The sequence below is a fragment of the Heptranchias perlo genome, chromosome 7 (genome assembly GCF_035084215.1).
Source record: "Heptranchias perlo isolate sHepPer1 chromosome 7, sHepPer1.hap1, whole genome shotgun sequence".
In the NCBI taxonomy this organism is placed as follows: domain Eukaryota; kingdom Metazoa; phylum Chordata; class Chondrichthyes; order Hexanchiformes; family Hexanchidae; genus Heptranchias; species Heptranchias perlo.
Window position 1 is genome coordinate 74,121,251 of NC_090331.1, and position 14,202 is coordinate 74,135,452.

General features: G+C 40.1%; 1 protein-coding gene across 1 annotated transcript in view; it reads left to right on the forward strand.

Moving 5' to 3' along the window:
* LOC137323875 (protein unc-80 homolog) overlaps positions 1-14,202 on the forward strand; it is a 254,762-nt gene that overhangs the window by 234,502 nt on the left and 6,058 nt on the right. Inside the window, exons 61-64 of the mRNA XM_067987905.1 lie at positions 5,948-6,004; positions 7,849-7,930; positions 10,240-10,351; positions 11,514-11,734. Coding sequence (XP_067844006.1) covers positions 5,948-6,004; positions 7,849-7,930; positions 10,240-10,351; positions 11,514-11,734 — 472 coding nt within the window. The remainder of the gene's footprint in view (positions 1-5,947; positions 6,005-7,848; positions 7,931-10,239; positions 10,352-11,513; positions 11,735-14,202) is intronic.

The window sequence follows — 14,202 nt, forward strand, 5'->3', positions numbered from 1 at the left end:
GAGCCAGGACTGTTCATCAACCAAAAGGAATATCAGTCCATCAACGTGCAGCTGATTTGCAACCACTGGAGGAGGTTTCTGCAGGTGTGTGCCAAATTCCCTGGCAGCTGCCATGATTCCTTCATTTTGCATGAACCCAACATCCCGGCCCTCTTCCACGCATAAAACAGATGTAAGGGCTGGCTCCTTGGAGTCAAGGGATACCCCCTGCAGACGTGACTCATGACACCATTGAGAAAACCCACCAGCGACGCACAGCAGCAGTACAACGACAGTCACATCATGAGCAGGTCTGCCAAGCTAATGGAATGCTGAAGGTGTGCTTCAGGTGCCTGGATCAATCTGGGGGAGCCCTTCAGTACTCATCGACGAGGGTGTGCAGAATAATAGTCATGTGTTGCGTCCTGCACAACATCACTCAACAGAAAGAGTTACAGGTGGATGAGGTCCTATGCACTCATGTAGCATCTGCCATCAACATTGAAGAAGACGAGAATGAGGAGGAGGAGGACGATGGACAACCCATCGGCAAAGCAGTGGCACACCTGGCTGCTCGTGATGCCATGGAGTCACTCATATTTGCTGAAGCCACCAGGGATGCACCGTGTAGAAGTAGTAGGAAGAGGAAGGCGAAGGTTTTGTGATCACCAAGGTGTGCACAAGGGGTCTGATACAATGTCATGTTTTTCATTTATAATTGTGTTTTCTTACCTGCACATTAAATGTTATAATTTTCACCACCACTGCCACGTCTTGACCATTCTTGAGTCACTTTCATGAAAGCACCCTTGCATGTCCCTCATCATGAACGGCAAGACTTGATGCCACCCATTGGGCACATTTACAGTGGTGTGGTTGCAGGACTGTTTTGGGCCAGGGCCACATCACTCCTACCACTCTGCTGGACAACAGCTTGGAGGACACGTGTGATGCCTTGTAAGGCCATTGCTAATGTATCTGTCTGCCTGTTTAAGGCAGCAGAATGTTGTTCACCCTGAGTCCACACGGCCGCTGTCAGGGCCTGAATTGACTCATTTGTGAGCCGTGCTTGAAGCGCCATGGAGGCTGGCCTTCCCTCCATCGCAGACATTCCCGCACTTACCTGCGCCTCCAGTCCACTAATGCTGGAGGTGGAATCCTTCTTCCTCTCCGCTAATGTGGAGACTGAGCGCAGCAAGTCTCCCAGTACCTCACAAAGGTGCGACTGTACCTCAATCATTCTCCTTTTCAAGGATGGTCCCGGCATTCAGCATCTGTGTCTAGCTGAGCAGAGCTTGGAGAGAAGTGCGCCCACCAACGGACTCTCCACAGCTGCCCCTGCCACCAGTGTCTGCTCATGCCCACTTGTGACTCACCAGGTGATAACCCAACTAACCGTCTAATAGGACCCACCGAGATGTATCTGCGCTGATGCATGGCTGGATATGATGTGATGGTGCGTCTTCAGAGGCATGGAGCTCCTCTGAGGAATCGCCCTCATCCACATTGTCGGCCTATTCAGCACTCCTTGAAGGCTCTGGAAGAGAACATACAGCAATATTAAGAATCATCGCAGAAGTGATGTTGCGATCAGCATCCTAAAGTGTATAACATCAATTCACGTTGTGTGTGAGGGATGTTAAAGTTCTGTAACCAGACGTTTGCGGGGTGCCAGTCTTGGCATCTCTGACCGCCAGGCATTCCTGCGTCTGGCTTAGTTCCAACGCCGCCTCCTCCGCTTCTGTCAGAGCCACTATTTGTGCATGCATTGCTTTGGTGAGGCTGCCCATGAAAGTGATGCATCAGAGGATGAGTATCAGACAGATTCATGACATTGCATCAGGATTGGGGTGAGTGGGAGTGGTGAGTTCACAAATGGGGAGGTGAGGAAGTGCACAGAAAGTGAAGGTAAGTTGATAATGAGACATAAGTGGGTATGAAGAATGATGTGATGGAGTAGGCTTGGCAAGACAAATTGGGGGGTGGGGGTCGGTGGTGATGTGCACCACAGGATGTAGGTGAATCAGAATCTGTACTCACTTTTCCTGATCTGGTTAAGTCATTATATCGCTGGACCTGGGCACTGTGCTCCTGCTGCTGACCTGTTCTTCCACCTCCAGCCATGCTGCCTTGGTAGCAGAAGCAGGTTTTTTCCTCCAGTCACCAGGGTATAACACCTCCCTCCTGCTTCTCACAGCAGCCAGTAGTATCTCAAGGGAGGCGTCTGAGAACCTGGGTGCTGCTTTTCGTCTATGTCCTCCTACTCTGCTTTTTACTCCTTTCTCCTTCAAAATCCATTGTTGCATTGGCCCTTTAAATAGTGGGCTTTAAATTGCGTCATGCATCAGAAGATGGAGACACGAAACCTGGAAGTAGAATTAAGTGCCTTCAATTGAGTCGCGATCACTCGAGAACACGCACGATACATTTTTCTCTGTTTCCCACCACTTATTGACGCGCCCCCCCCCGCCCCGGCCAATTGCTGAGATCCCGCCTCATTGTTAAAATTTACCCCATAAATACAAGTAGTTGTTTGAAATTCCTCTCTCCACTATTTTAGCAGTGGTGTTAACCCGATTACTTTAATTTCTGCTGAAATAGCAGTGAGAGGAATTTCAGACAAACAGATTAAACTTTGATATGCTAACATCCCACTGCATAATTTTGGCCTTCTGTTTATTTTTAAACCTGTATGCACATATGATTTTGAAATTAGATTTGTGGGTAAATTTAAAAATAGGTATGTACATGTTGAACATATAACAACAGCATTTTGAGTCTTAAACCCAATGTACATTGTACTTTTTCTTCCATTGACAAATCTATACAGAAATCATATATAACACGATTAATATAATCAATGCCACTGCCCTGTTTGCAGAAACATTGCTATCATGCAGATTAATATCATCAGTGCCATTGTCCTGAATGCAGTAATATTTCAACAATGATGGAGTGAATACTTACTTTTCAGACTAGAAAAATAGATCGAAAACCAAGACATTAAACAGACCGTTACAATGTTCTTGCAGAATGTTGTTTAAAATATTTTTGACCTAGCCCCATGTCAATCTGTGCATTACAGAAAGTCCTTGTGGTGAAAGAAGTACATGTAAGATGCTTTCTACTTCTGATGGAATTACCTTGGGCATGGATTCATTTCAGCTATCAAAGTAGTCTTTGTGCTTTGTTAATCCAAGATCACCCTATCAGAACTATAGTGCAGCTATTCTAAATGACATCTTTACTTTAATGCATTTTCTTTGTAATCATTGAATGAGCTTGTATGTGGTTTTCAAATGGGTACTACATGCTTTTTATTAGAAGTGGTATTGAAAGGGTAAATAGTTCTATTTTCATTCTTTGACCCATTAGGCTTTAATTTTGCCTGTTATTCAAGTTGAGTAGTTCCCGTTATTTTGATTTCTATTTGTTTTTTCCCTGTGAAGATTCCATTAGCCTGGGGGTGTGAGTGCTCAGTTGCCCACAGTGTTCCCACAGTGTTATGCCTTGTTTTGTCAGCAGTGGGCATACTTAGCTCATATCAAGAATTCACAAATCCCATCACACAAATGTGACTTGCCAGATTGGACTGTCGCATGATAATAGAACTAAGGACAAGTTGGATACTACTTTTCGATAATGTCAAAAATGACAACATTGACATCAGCAATAATAACAAAAATCAGCATAGATGAATAATGCTGACTTTTCAAACTAAGCTAATAGCATTCATCTGAATGTCCATACTTAGCTTTTTACATCGAGTTTGGATGGAGATTTATTTTATTTCCTTTTTATTTTTTTTGTGGCGAATTTTTGTGCTCAATTAGGTGCTAGATATTAGTGCTGGAGAATGGAACACTTTTCCCATTTTTGCACCCAGTGTCAACACTAAGCATTCTCAGTTCAGGTAGAGCACTGTAAAATTCCCTCTACTTTGTTCCAGTCATGTGCTTTAACTCAAACCTTGGAATCAAGTCACCTCAAAGAGCACTCCCATTATACTAGCGGGACATTTCCTGTAGCAGCTAACCCTTGTGATTTTATCAGTAAAATTGATAATTAGCATCAAATCGGGAGCAGTTTTGAGCTCTTGGCCTATGTCCACTAGGTTAAAATTGCCCAAACTCATTTTCCATTCAGTCAGGACCCAGAAGTGGAAAGGCAGCATAACACCAACTGTTACACGAGGAGCCTCACTCCCTTCTTTTCACAGCTCCCTTTAAGTGTGCACTCCCATGCCGTGCACTCTTTCCAAGTCAAGATGGTGATCTGCTTTCAGTCCTCTGCCAATTCTGCTATGGACCCTGGGATTTCCTTGCTGAAATTGGGAATTTGCTGTATCACCAAACATGGACATGAACCAAAATTCTTACACTCTGTGGCACATTGTATTGATATACCAACACCCTGTGCCAATATATTCCTTCTGACAGATTATTCTTTTGTCTTGAGACTGTGAGCTAGTCATTCTTTTTCATTAGTCTTTCCTGTTCTCCCTTGTCTGTTGATGACATTCATTGACTGCAGCTGACATGCTAGTAGGGAGCTGATAACCACTTTTCTATCACTCTGAAGCTGGCACTAGGATACATGCAAGGATGACTTAGTGACAACCTCCCTCCCTGTAAGGGAGTACCTGGGTTCTAGGGAAGAGGACTTTGTAACACAGTGATATGACTGGGATCAGCAGTTCAGTTTGTGGGGGCTTGCAGGCAGGAGTCCAAATCCCACTGCCTCCTGATGCCCGGAACTGATGCCACTAACAATTTTATTCTTTAACTTTCACACACATTATTGTGCTATTTAGGTATGGCAAAAATCTGAATGTGTTAAAATGCAGACAATCGCAGCATAATTTAAGTCTTTTATTCATTTTCTAATTGTTCATCAAACAGTGCAGTCAGCAAATTCACAATCAGAATAACGAGGTACATAATGACAAGTAAATTACCTGTATTAATATAGATCAATGAGATCAATTGTTTCTATATCTACTGCTAATGGAAACATTAATGTTAAAATTGAATGCTTGTGTGTTTGATTTATGTTAAGAATGGTATTGTCAACATATTCGGCATTTCAATGTAAGACAGTACGTGTCATTGGACTGCTGTATTTCTTAAACCTTTGCATTGTTTCAAATGTTTAGTACGTTCTTCTTTGAAAACTAAAGCACCATTGTGGTTCTGAGAACAATGTTTAGTGACATTTTACCACCATTTTTTAAAATGCTATTTTCTACCCCATGTAGATCCCTTTGTACCACACATCAGTCTCTGGCCAGGTGACCCACTCTCAAGTCTCTGCCAATCCCTATGTGTAACTAACTGCTAAAAGACAATCAAAACTGGCCTGAGTTGTCTCACTCTCTGATTTTCACTTGCCCTCTCCTCAGCACCTCTCTCTGCGATTAGAATCTCACCACTAGGGATGTTTGTGGGTATAAACCTACACCTTACAATTCCATTGCATACATTTTTTTGCTAAAATGGTATTCAAAAATATGCCTTTATTTTGCAGAACGCAATGAATGAAGTACAGAGCATCGTATACATATAACATATTCTAAAGAATGTACAATTTTTGTATTTATTTTTTCAACATGGGGTAAATGGATCACTGAAATCCATATGGGGTATAAAACTTAAATCTTTTATGTAACAAAACAGGCTTTTATCGTCTTCAGTTAACCATGTTTTCTATTCACTCTTTGAGAAGCTCAGGAACAGAAATTTTCCTCGTGGACTGTATTACAATGTGGAATTTATTAACTTTTTCATGTGTTTTGTACGTTAAACTTAATTTGAACTTCCTCTAGTCCCTAAACCAGTATAAGTCTATACTGATTTTTTGCATTGTATAATGAGTGCATGCTGTTGGACAGCATGTTACTTTGTGAATTGCCCTGTTTGTAGACAAGGCATACTTCATTTCCCTAAATACTCATCTCCCTGCCCTGCAGTGAACCTAATGTCCTCGATGAATCCCAGGGGCTGGCTGCTGAGATTAACCTTTCTAGGTACAGTGTAATGTTGCGTTTATGTCAATGTATGTGCTACGAATCCTGATAACACTTTCCTCTGTCATTGAACAAGTCTTCTTATTTAATTATCATCTGACTTTTCCAAACAAAAAGCATATTGCCATTCACCCGTCTTTAATCTCATAAATTTTGTGTTGATTTTTTTTGTCTGTGAAATCTGTGATTTAATTGAAAATCAAATCTGCTGTGAAAATGTCCCATTACACTGATATTATCAACCCATGGTCTCATAATGTTTATTTGTGCACATGGATTCCAGCTTTTTAAATGATCAAGTCTTTGATGGAAAATTGGATGGTAAAGTTGGAGGTGTAGCATGAAACATAACAGCATAAAAAGGTAAGGAACAATAAAAGCCCATTGAGCCCACTCCCATCAGTGGCCAGTACTTGCATGGGTTCTCCCTAATTTATTTAAATTGCCCCAGGCAATACTTCAAATAAGAGAAAACTAAAATGCCCCCAGGAACCTAGAGGTAATTGAGTGAAATCTCAGGATAACATTATTTATTACCTGACATTAATGTTCTTTCAGCAGATTAAACCTTTTTATGTTTCAGGCTGTTTATATTTCCATTCTTATATTTGGTTTATTAAATGTATATAAAAATGAATCAGACATTTGAAATCAAAATAATGTGCAAACTCAAGTTCAGTACAGTCAAGGTTCTCTGGTCTGTGAGTTACAGAAATCATTATTGTGTTTATACTGACAGTTTTAAGAAAGTGATACAGACAGGAAAACTTGAGGAGAAAATGGAAAATACAGAAGGTAATTTTCAATGTTTGTGGTAGCGGGGAGTCTCGCCCATCTGTTGGGAATATTGGGTGAGCGTGGACACACCATACATGATTTTCTGCCCCTTAATAAGATTGATAAGTATGCAGAATCACCTTCATATAAGATAGTTTGAACTTGGAAATATTGTAGATCCTCACTTTTTGCAGAACTATTTCTTGAAAGTTGTGTTATATCTGACGAATGATTGGAATTCTGAGGTCCCTTTGTTCTGGACTATTACACAATATTTGAAATAAGCTGTTCACACCTCCACCATTGCCAGACATATTTTTATAAATCAGCAGACTTTGTGATTTCTGTAGTGTTTGTTTCTATTATAGATCTGTGTATTATTGCAGTTTTATCTTAGTGAAAATGTTGTTTGGGTAAGTTTTGTGCATGTTGCAGGAGATTTATTTGGGCTGATATGCAATACAAATATTCTACTGGTAAAATGAAAGCATTGCTTTTATAGAATTATTTACACTGGATTTCAGAGTTTCAATAAAACCTATTCCATACCAGATTGTTAGACTTATCTCAGCCTATTATTAATCTCAACCAAGTTATTAATGCTATGAACTTAATCAAATGACTAAAGTAGCTGAAAGAATCAGACACTTTTTTAAAAAAAAAGTATTTTAATCTTTAAGAGCTCGTAAAATTTAAACAAAAATTTTCCACTGCACAGTTTTACAATGCTAGGGAATTTCTTACGGTATTGTGTAAATGGAGCCATAGTTGGGCGTTTTAAGCCTAATACATAACAGTCATAATTAACTCAAGGAAGCCAATTTATTTGCTTAAATTAACTGGAATCTTTTGTATATCTGAGATTTTTTTCAGTCCAATAATCTTCAACAAAATCAATACATTAGTTATTGCATTGTATGCTTAATACAGTCAGGATTTTTATTAGAACTGTACATTAATCATAGTTTTATGAAACATGAAGCAGACACTACAAAAATAAATGAACGATCCTTTTTCGGAGTGAGTGATTTATTTGTAATCTGATTAACATTTAATATGCTTAACAGGGTAGCAAGTGTACAAAGTGAACCTGGTCAGCAGAATCTTCTTATCCAGCAGCCTCTGGGAAGAAAGAGAGGTCTCAGGCAGGTGAGAGAATGAATTTTGATCTTCAGAGTAATAGTAAAAACTCAGGAATTAAACATGACGTGTATTTTTTTTGGAGTGGGGAAGGAGAAAGTAATCATAATAAAATGTTGATTTAATATTCTGAGATTGTTTATTACATGAAAATTCAGTAACACAGGATCATGAACAAGAAATTAATAATGTAATTAAAATACAATAAGCAGTCATTCTAACACCAATATCTCTGTATGATGCAGTATAACTGACAATTTCAAATGATCATACAGGAATATTGAACAAGACATAACAGGGAAGGTGTGGGAAAGAGTTGTAATTACTGTAATGCACTAAAACAGTCTAAATGGTTTACAAAATTAAATCCAGAGAATTGAAAAGATGGAACTCCACTATGATCTTTACAACCATATTTTTGGAGTGTTTAAAAGCTTCTACATGAAGATTACACTTTAAAAATGGTTCACAAAATGATGTTACTACTCACGTTTCCATAGGTCACTTTGATGTTCTAAAATGGACATTTGCTTAAAGCAAGAAATGATTACTGACGCTTTGATATAAATGAACAGCATTTGCCTACAACTTAGAAAGGACATCAGCTATGGCAGTGAGTTTAGATATTAGGGCATATCTTCGTCCCATTGTTGAGGTGAGCTCCCGACCTGGATTTATCCTGCCAAAGGGGGTCAGAAACGAGTGAGCAATAGAGAGAATTGAAGGGATGTGGTCACTTAAAGTGTCTGCATGCGGGGACAAAATTATTTTTAAGCCTATCCAAAGATGGTACAGCTTTGGAACCCGTAAAACTGAAGAGAACAGCGGGAATTGAGCTCAGTCATCGCCAGATAAATGTGCCAGAGTTTGCAGCTGTTATTATGGCATAATAGTGGGTATCTGCTGATCCCTTTGGAATGCTTTCTTTCATCTTGTACCACTTCAGCCATGAAATAATGTATTTGGGGTACTTTAAAGCCAAACCCCATCATTCATTTTAACTTGACTGGGCGACTGCAGCTTGCACTTGGCTGCCTTGTCACTTCCAGAGCTCAAAGGGGTGAATTTCCTCAGAGCTTCTGCCAGTCCACCAAATAACTTTGCTGAAAGTGTGGAACGCATCCTGTTTACGAACGTAAACAGAGTTTCTGCTGCATTTCCTGCGAAGTTACGACAGTAGAGCGGGAGAAGCCTGAATGAAATTCATCCCCCGGGTGAAAGTTTATTTTGTAAAGCCCCTTTATATGTTCCCATTTTATTAAGCTTTTCCTATTCTGCTGAAGTCTTGTAAATACTTGAATTACAATCTACTTTCCAGTGATTTTGCAGACAATACTTGGCTCTATTTGTTTCAAGGTAAACATTTCCTACATGTTCTGAAATTTAAAAAATCTAGAAGTAAATTTTTTAAAAATACCATTAGGAAAAAAATAGTCCTAAAAATGCACTGAAAAATCCTTTTTTTTAAATGGCAGAAAAAGCATCTGCCCTTTCAGAGCTTCACTGCACATGTGGCTTCCTTTTACATGCACTAGAGAAGGGCAAGCAGTGTGCACAGAGTGCGCTTTAGGCCAGTGAGAAGAGCAAGTGCTTCACGGATCAGACAGGGAACCCACAGAAAGGATTCTCAGACCCCACTTGCATGTTCCATCGAGTGGAAAATATACCCAACTGTTTTTTCAATTCTGGAATTAGGCTGAGATCCTGATGATGCCCAGGCTAATGATTGAAAGTCTCTTCTCTCAGCTTGCTCTAAATAAAATAAATTTAGGCAGTCTAAGAGGGCAGTTATATTGCATTACTGGTCTCAGATTGCCAGCTACAGAAAGTAGAGCACAGGTGGCAAGTCCTGTTAAGTTGTTTAGTAGTAAATTATTTTGTGCTTGCCAGGAGGGAGCCCTGTGCCTGTGTGCTTACCTTTGCATAGAGCTCTCTCCTTAAACCTGATGTAACACTGCGTTAGAATGATATTAAGCCCAATCAATATTCAAAAATGTCCCCAAGAGAGTTTCACACCACTGGGTTCCAGAGTCCAATCAGGACCCGACTCTAGAATTATACTGTAAATGCAATCTTAGTGAGAGAGGAGACAAGGATTTGGAAAAAGTATTATTTACCTAAGGTTGGATTAAAGTCCATTATTGGGAAAGGTTAGAGAGAGCTTTGCATTGCCTTTGGCACATTTGATGGCAACATCAGGTTTAAAAAAGTGGAAAATGTTCCATATTCCTAACCAATTTTAGAACGAGATAAAACAAATTTGGATTGAAACTAGTGTGTTTAAAATACATTGTTAAAATGATCACTATTCCTTTTAGCCACGGCGAGCTCTCCTCTCTCGTCCAAAGTTACAATCTGAGGTAAGAGGACGACAGGGTGCCCGGTTGTCCACAACTAGACGCACCATCCAGCCAAAAGCCAAACCACTAGGTAAGATCCAGAATTTAGGTTTTTTTTCAGCGGTTACCTGACATCTAGATACAGTTAAAGACTAGAATTATGGACAGTGTCACATGAAAATGGAAATATTTCTAAACCTACAAAACAATTTGATAAGAGCAATGTTTAAAGGTATAAAGACAACAATTAAAAGACACATAAACTAATTAAAAATCCCATCAGATGTGAAAGTTTAGTAGCATAGTGTGGTGTTGTGCCATGGAATGGTATGATTCTACAATACCCAATATGGTAAGTTCACATTCTTTGCCAAACCTTAAGGGGACATGTGACATACTGATTCAGAGTGAAGAAAAGAATATCAGAGCATGTCAGCCCCCATTGTTGTTGTGGGTTTCCTGGTTCTGGTTTATGGTGAAATTGGCCTGAATCAAGGTCATCACATCGTTTCAACAAAGATTGCATTATTTTTCAGAATAATTTTGGTTTGAATGCTTCGTGGGCACGGAGATGGCTTGTAAGGCCAACCTACTAGTGGCAGTCATGACCACAGTCCATGCACAGGGATTGCTCTGTAAACTAATCAACCTGACACATATTGCATTCTGCTGTCTTTCCAAACTTTCTCTTTTCCCATCTAGCCAAGTATCTGTTCCTTCAAATTTTCGGATGAGTTGCTATATTTAACTAGGTTAATATAATGATTATCACATTGTTTCAGTAAAGATTGCATTATTTTTCTGAATGCCACCAACAAGTTTAGAGATAGCTTCACAGAAGTCAGTAGGAATATGGCACACATTCCAATACTGTTTAAATCTGTCTTAGCACCTCTTTCACTGTCCTCCCCCACTGCATTTGCCCTCCTTTATCTGATAATATTGTGACCTGGGAATAGGTTGCCACTGTGTATGCGCTTTCAAGCAGAGACTGGCATTTGGTTTAAGGGAAAACTACCAAACTGAAAGAAGAAATTCAGAATAATGAAAGCGGTAGCAATAAATCACACTATGGAACAAGAAGCTAACCGACTGATTTTTCAGTTATTTTACAAGGTAAAATAACTGTGTGAATATATATATATATATCTGATGATTTGTATTGACTTCATCATGCTCTTTTAGCATGTAAATGAAAGAAATATTTTGAAAAGAGATGACCATGTTTTTGCTTGAACTTTGGATTCTGACAGAGCAAAAGAGATCAGTTACCTTCACTGAAATGCAACAGGATACCATGGCTTCTCAGCAACAGGCAACAATTGCAGAGGGAAAGGAAAGTGCACCAGAGCAGGCAGAGGGCAACATACCAGAATCTGCTGTGGCACCATCTTCAGCTGCCACATCTCCTGTTTCAGCAACACAACCTGTATGCCCTTTAAGTCGGGATCCAAGCATTCTAGACAGCAGTCAGGTAAATGTCCTTAATAGAAATCCTAGTCTAACACCTGCAAGAGATGAGTACTACAAATATAAAAAAAAATCTGTACTCTAATTGCAAACTATTTGCCAAACTAAAAAATGTCAAGAATTTCATTAGAAAATTGTCATTAGATTCAGTCATATGATGAAAGAACAAACTTGCATTTATATAGCATATTGCATGTCCTCAAGATGTCCCAAAGAGCTTCACAACCATTGAATTACTTTTCAAGGGTAGTCACTATTATGTAGACAAACATGGCAGCCAAATTCTCATAGCAAGGCCCCACAAACAGCATTGTTAGAATTGAACAGTTAATCTGTTTTGATGGTGTTGGCTGAGGGATAAGTATTAACCAAGACACCAGGAGAACTCCACTGTTCTTCAAATGGTGCCATGGGATCTTATACGTCCACCTGAGAAAGCAGAAAGGGCCTTGGTTTAACATCTCATCTGAAACACCTCTGACAATGCAGCACTCCCTTGAAACTGCACTGAACTGTTAACCTAGATTATGTACTCAAGTCCCCGAGTGGGATTTGAACGCTCAACCTTCTGACGCAAGAAGTGAGAGTGCTTCTATTGAGCCAAGCTGATGGTGAATTGGGGCATGGCATTTTTTTCATTATATCTAGGTTAATTCATAGAATCATAGAATATTACAAGAAAGGATGTCATTCAACCCATCGCGCCTGTGCCATTTCATTGAAACAGCTATCCACTTAGTCTCATTTTGCTACTCTTTCCCCATACTCTATTACGTAGGAACAGGAGTAGGCCATTCAGCCACTCGAGCCTGTTCCACCATTCAGTTAGATCATGGCTGATCTGTATCTTAACTCCATCAACCCACCTTGGTTCCATAACCCTTGCCTAACAAAATCTATTAATCTCAGTTTTGAAATTTTTTATTGACCTAGTCTCAACAGCTTTTTGGTTGAGAGTTCCAGATTTCCACTACCCTTTGTGTGAAGAAGTGCTTTCTGACATCACCCCTGAATGGCCTAGCTCTAATTTTAAGGTTATGTCCCCTTGTTCTTTACTCCCCCACCAGAGGACTTAGTTTCTCTCTATCTACCCTATCAAATCCTTTAATCATCTTAAACACCTCAATTTGATCACCCCTTAATCTTCTATACTCAAGGGAATACAAGCCTAGACTATGCAACCTGTCCTCATAATTTAACCTTTTTAGCCCTGGTATCAATCTGGTGAATCTGCGCTGCACCCCCTCCAAGGCCAATATATCCTTCCTGAGGTGCGGTGCCCAGAACTGAATGCAGTATCTCCAGATGGGGTCTAGCCGGAGCTTTATATAACTGTAACATAACTTCCACCCTTTGTGTTCCAGCCCCCTTGAGTTAAAGGCCAACATTCCATTAGTCTTTTTAATTATTTTATGACCTGTCCACTAGCTTTTAGTGATTTCTGTACTTGGACCCCTAAATCTCTCTGCTTATCCACAGTTCCTAGCTTCTTGCCATTTAAAAAATTATCTGATCTACCTTTCTTAGGTCCAAAGTGGATGACCTCACACTTACCCACATTGAACTCCATCTGCCAGTTTTGCCCACTCACTTAATCTATCAATGTCCCTTTCGAACTTTCTGCTCCCATCTACACTATTTACTGTGCCACCTAAGAACGTAAGAAATAGGAGCAGGTGTAGGCCACATGGTCCCTCGAGCCTTCTCCGCCATTCAATAAGATCATGGATGATCATCTACCTCAACTCCACTTTCCCACCCTATCCCCATATCCCTTGATTCCCTTAGTATCCAAAAATTTATCAATCTCAGCCTTGAATATGCTCAACGCCTGAGCATCCACAGCCCTCTGGGTAGAGAATTCCAAAGATTCACAACCCTCTGAGTGATGAAATTTTTATTCCTATCGGTCCTAAATGGCTGATCCCTTGTCTTGAGACTATGACCCCTCGTTCTAGACACTCCAGCCAGGGGAAAGAACCTCTCAGCATCTGCCCTGTCAAGCGCTCTAAGAATTTTACATGTTTCAATGAGATCACCTTTCATTCTTCTAGACTCCAGAGAGTATAGGCCCATTCTACTCAATCTCTCCTCATAGGACAACCCTCTCATCCCAGGAATCAATCTAGTGAACCTTCGTTGCACCCCCTCTAAGGCAAGTATATCCTTACTTAGTTAAGGAGACCAAAACTGTACACAGTACTCCAGTTGTGGTCTCACCAAAGCCCTGTACAATTGCAGCAAGACCTCTTTACTCTTATATTCCAAACCCCCTTGCAATAATGGCTAACATACCACTTGCCTTCCTAAATGCTTGCTGTACCTGCATGTTAACTTTCTGTGATTTGTGGACAAGGACACCCAAATCCCTCTGACTACCAACATTTCGTAGTCTCGCACCTTTTAAAAAAAAAATCTGCCTCCTCCTTGCCCACTCACTTAACCTGTCTATATACCTTTGCAGACTCTTTG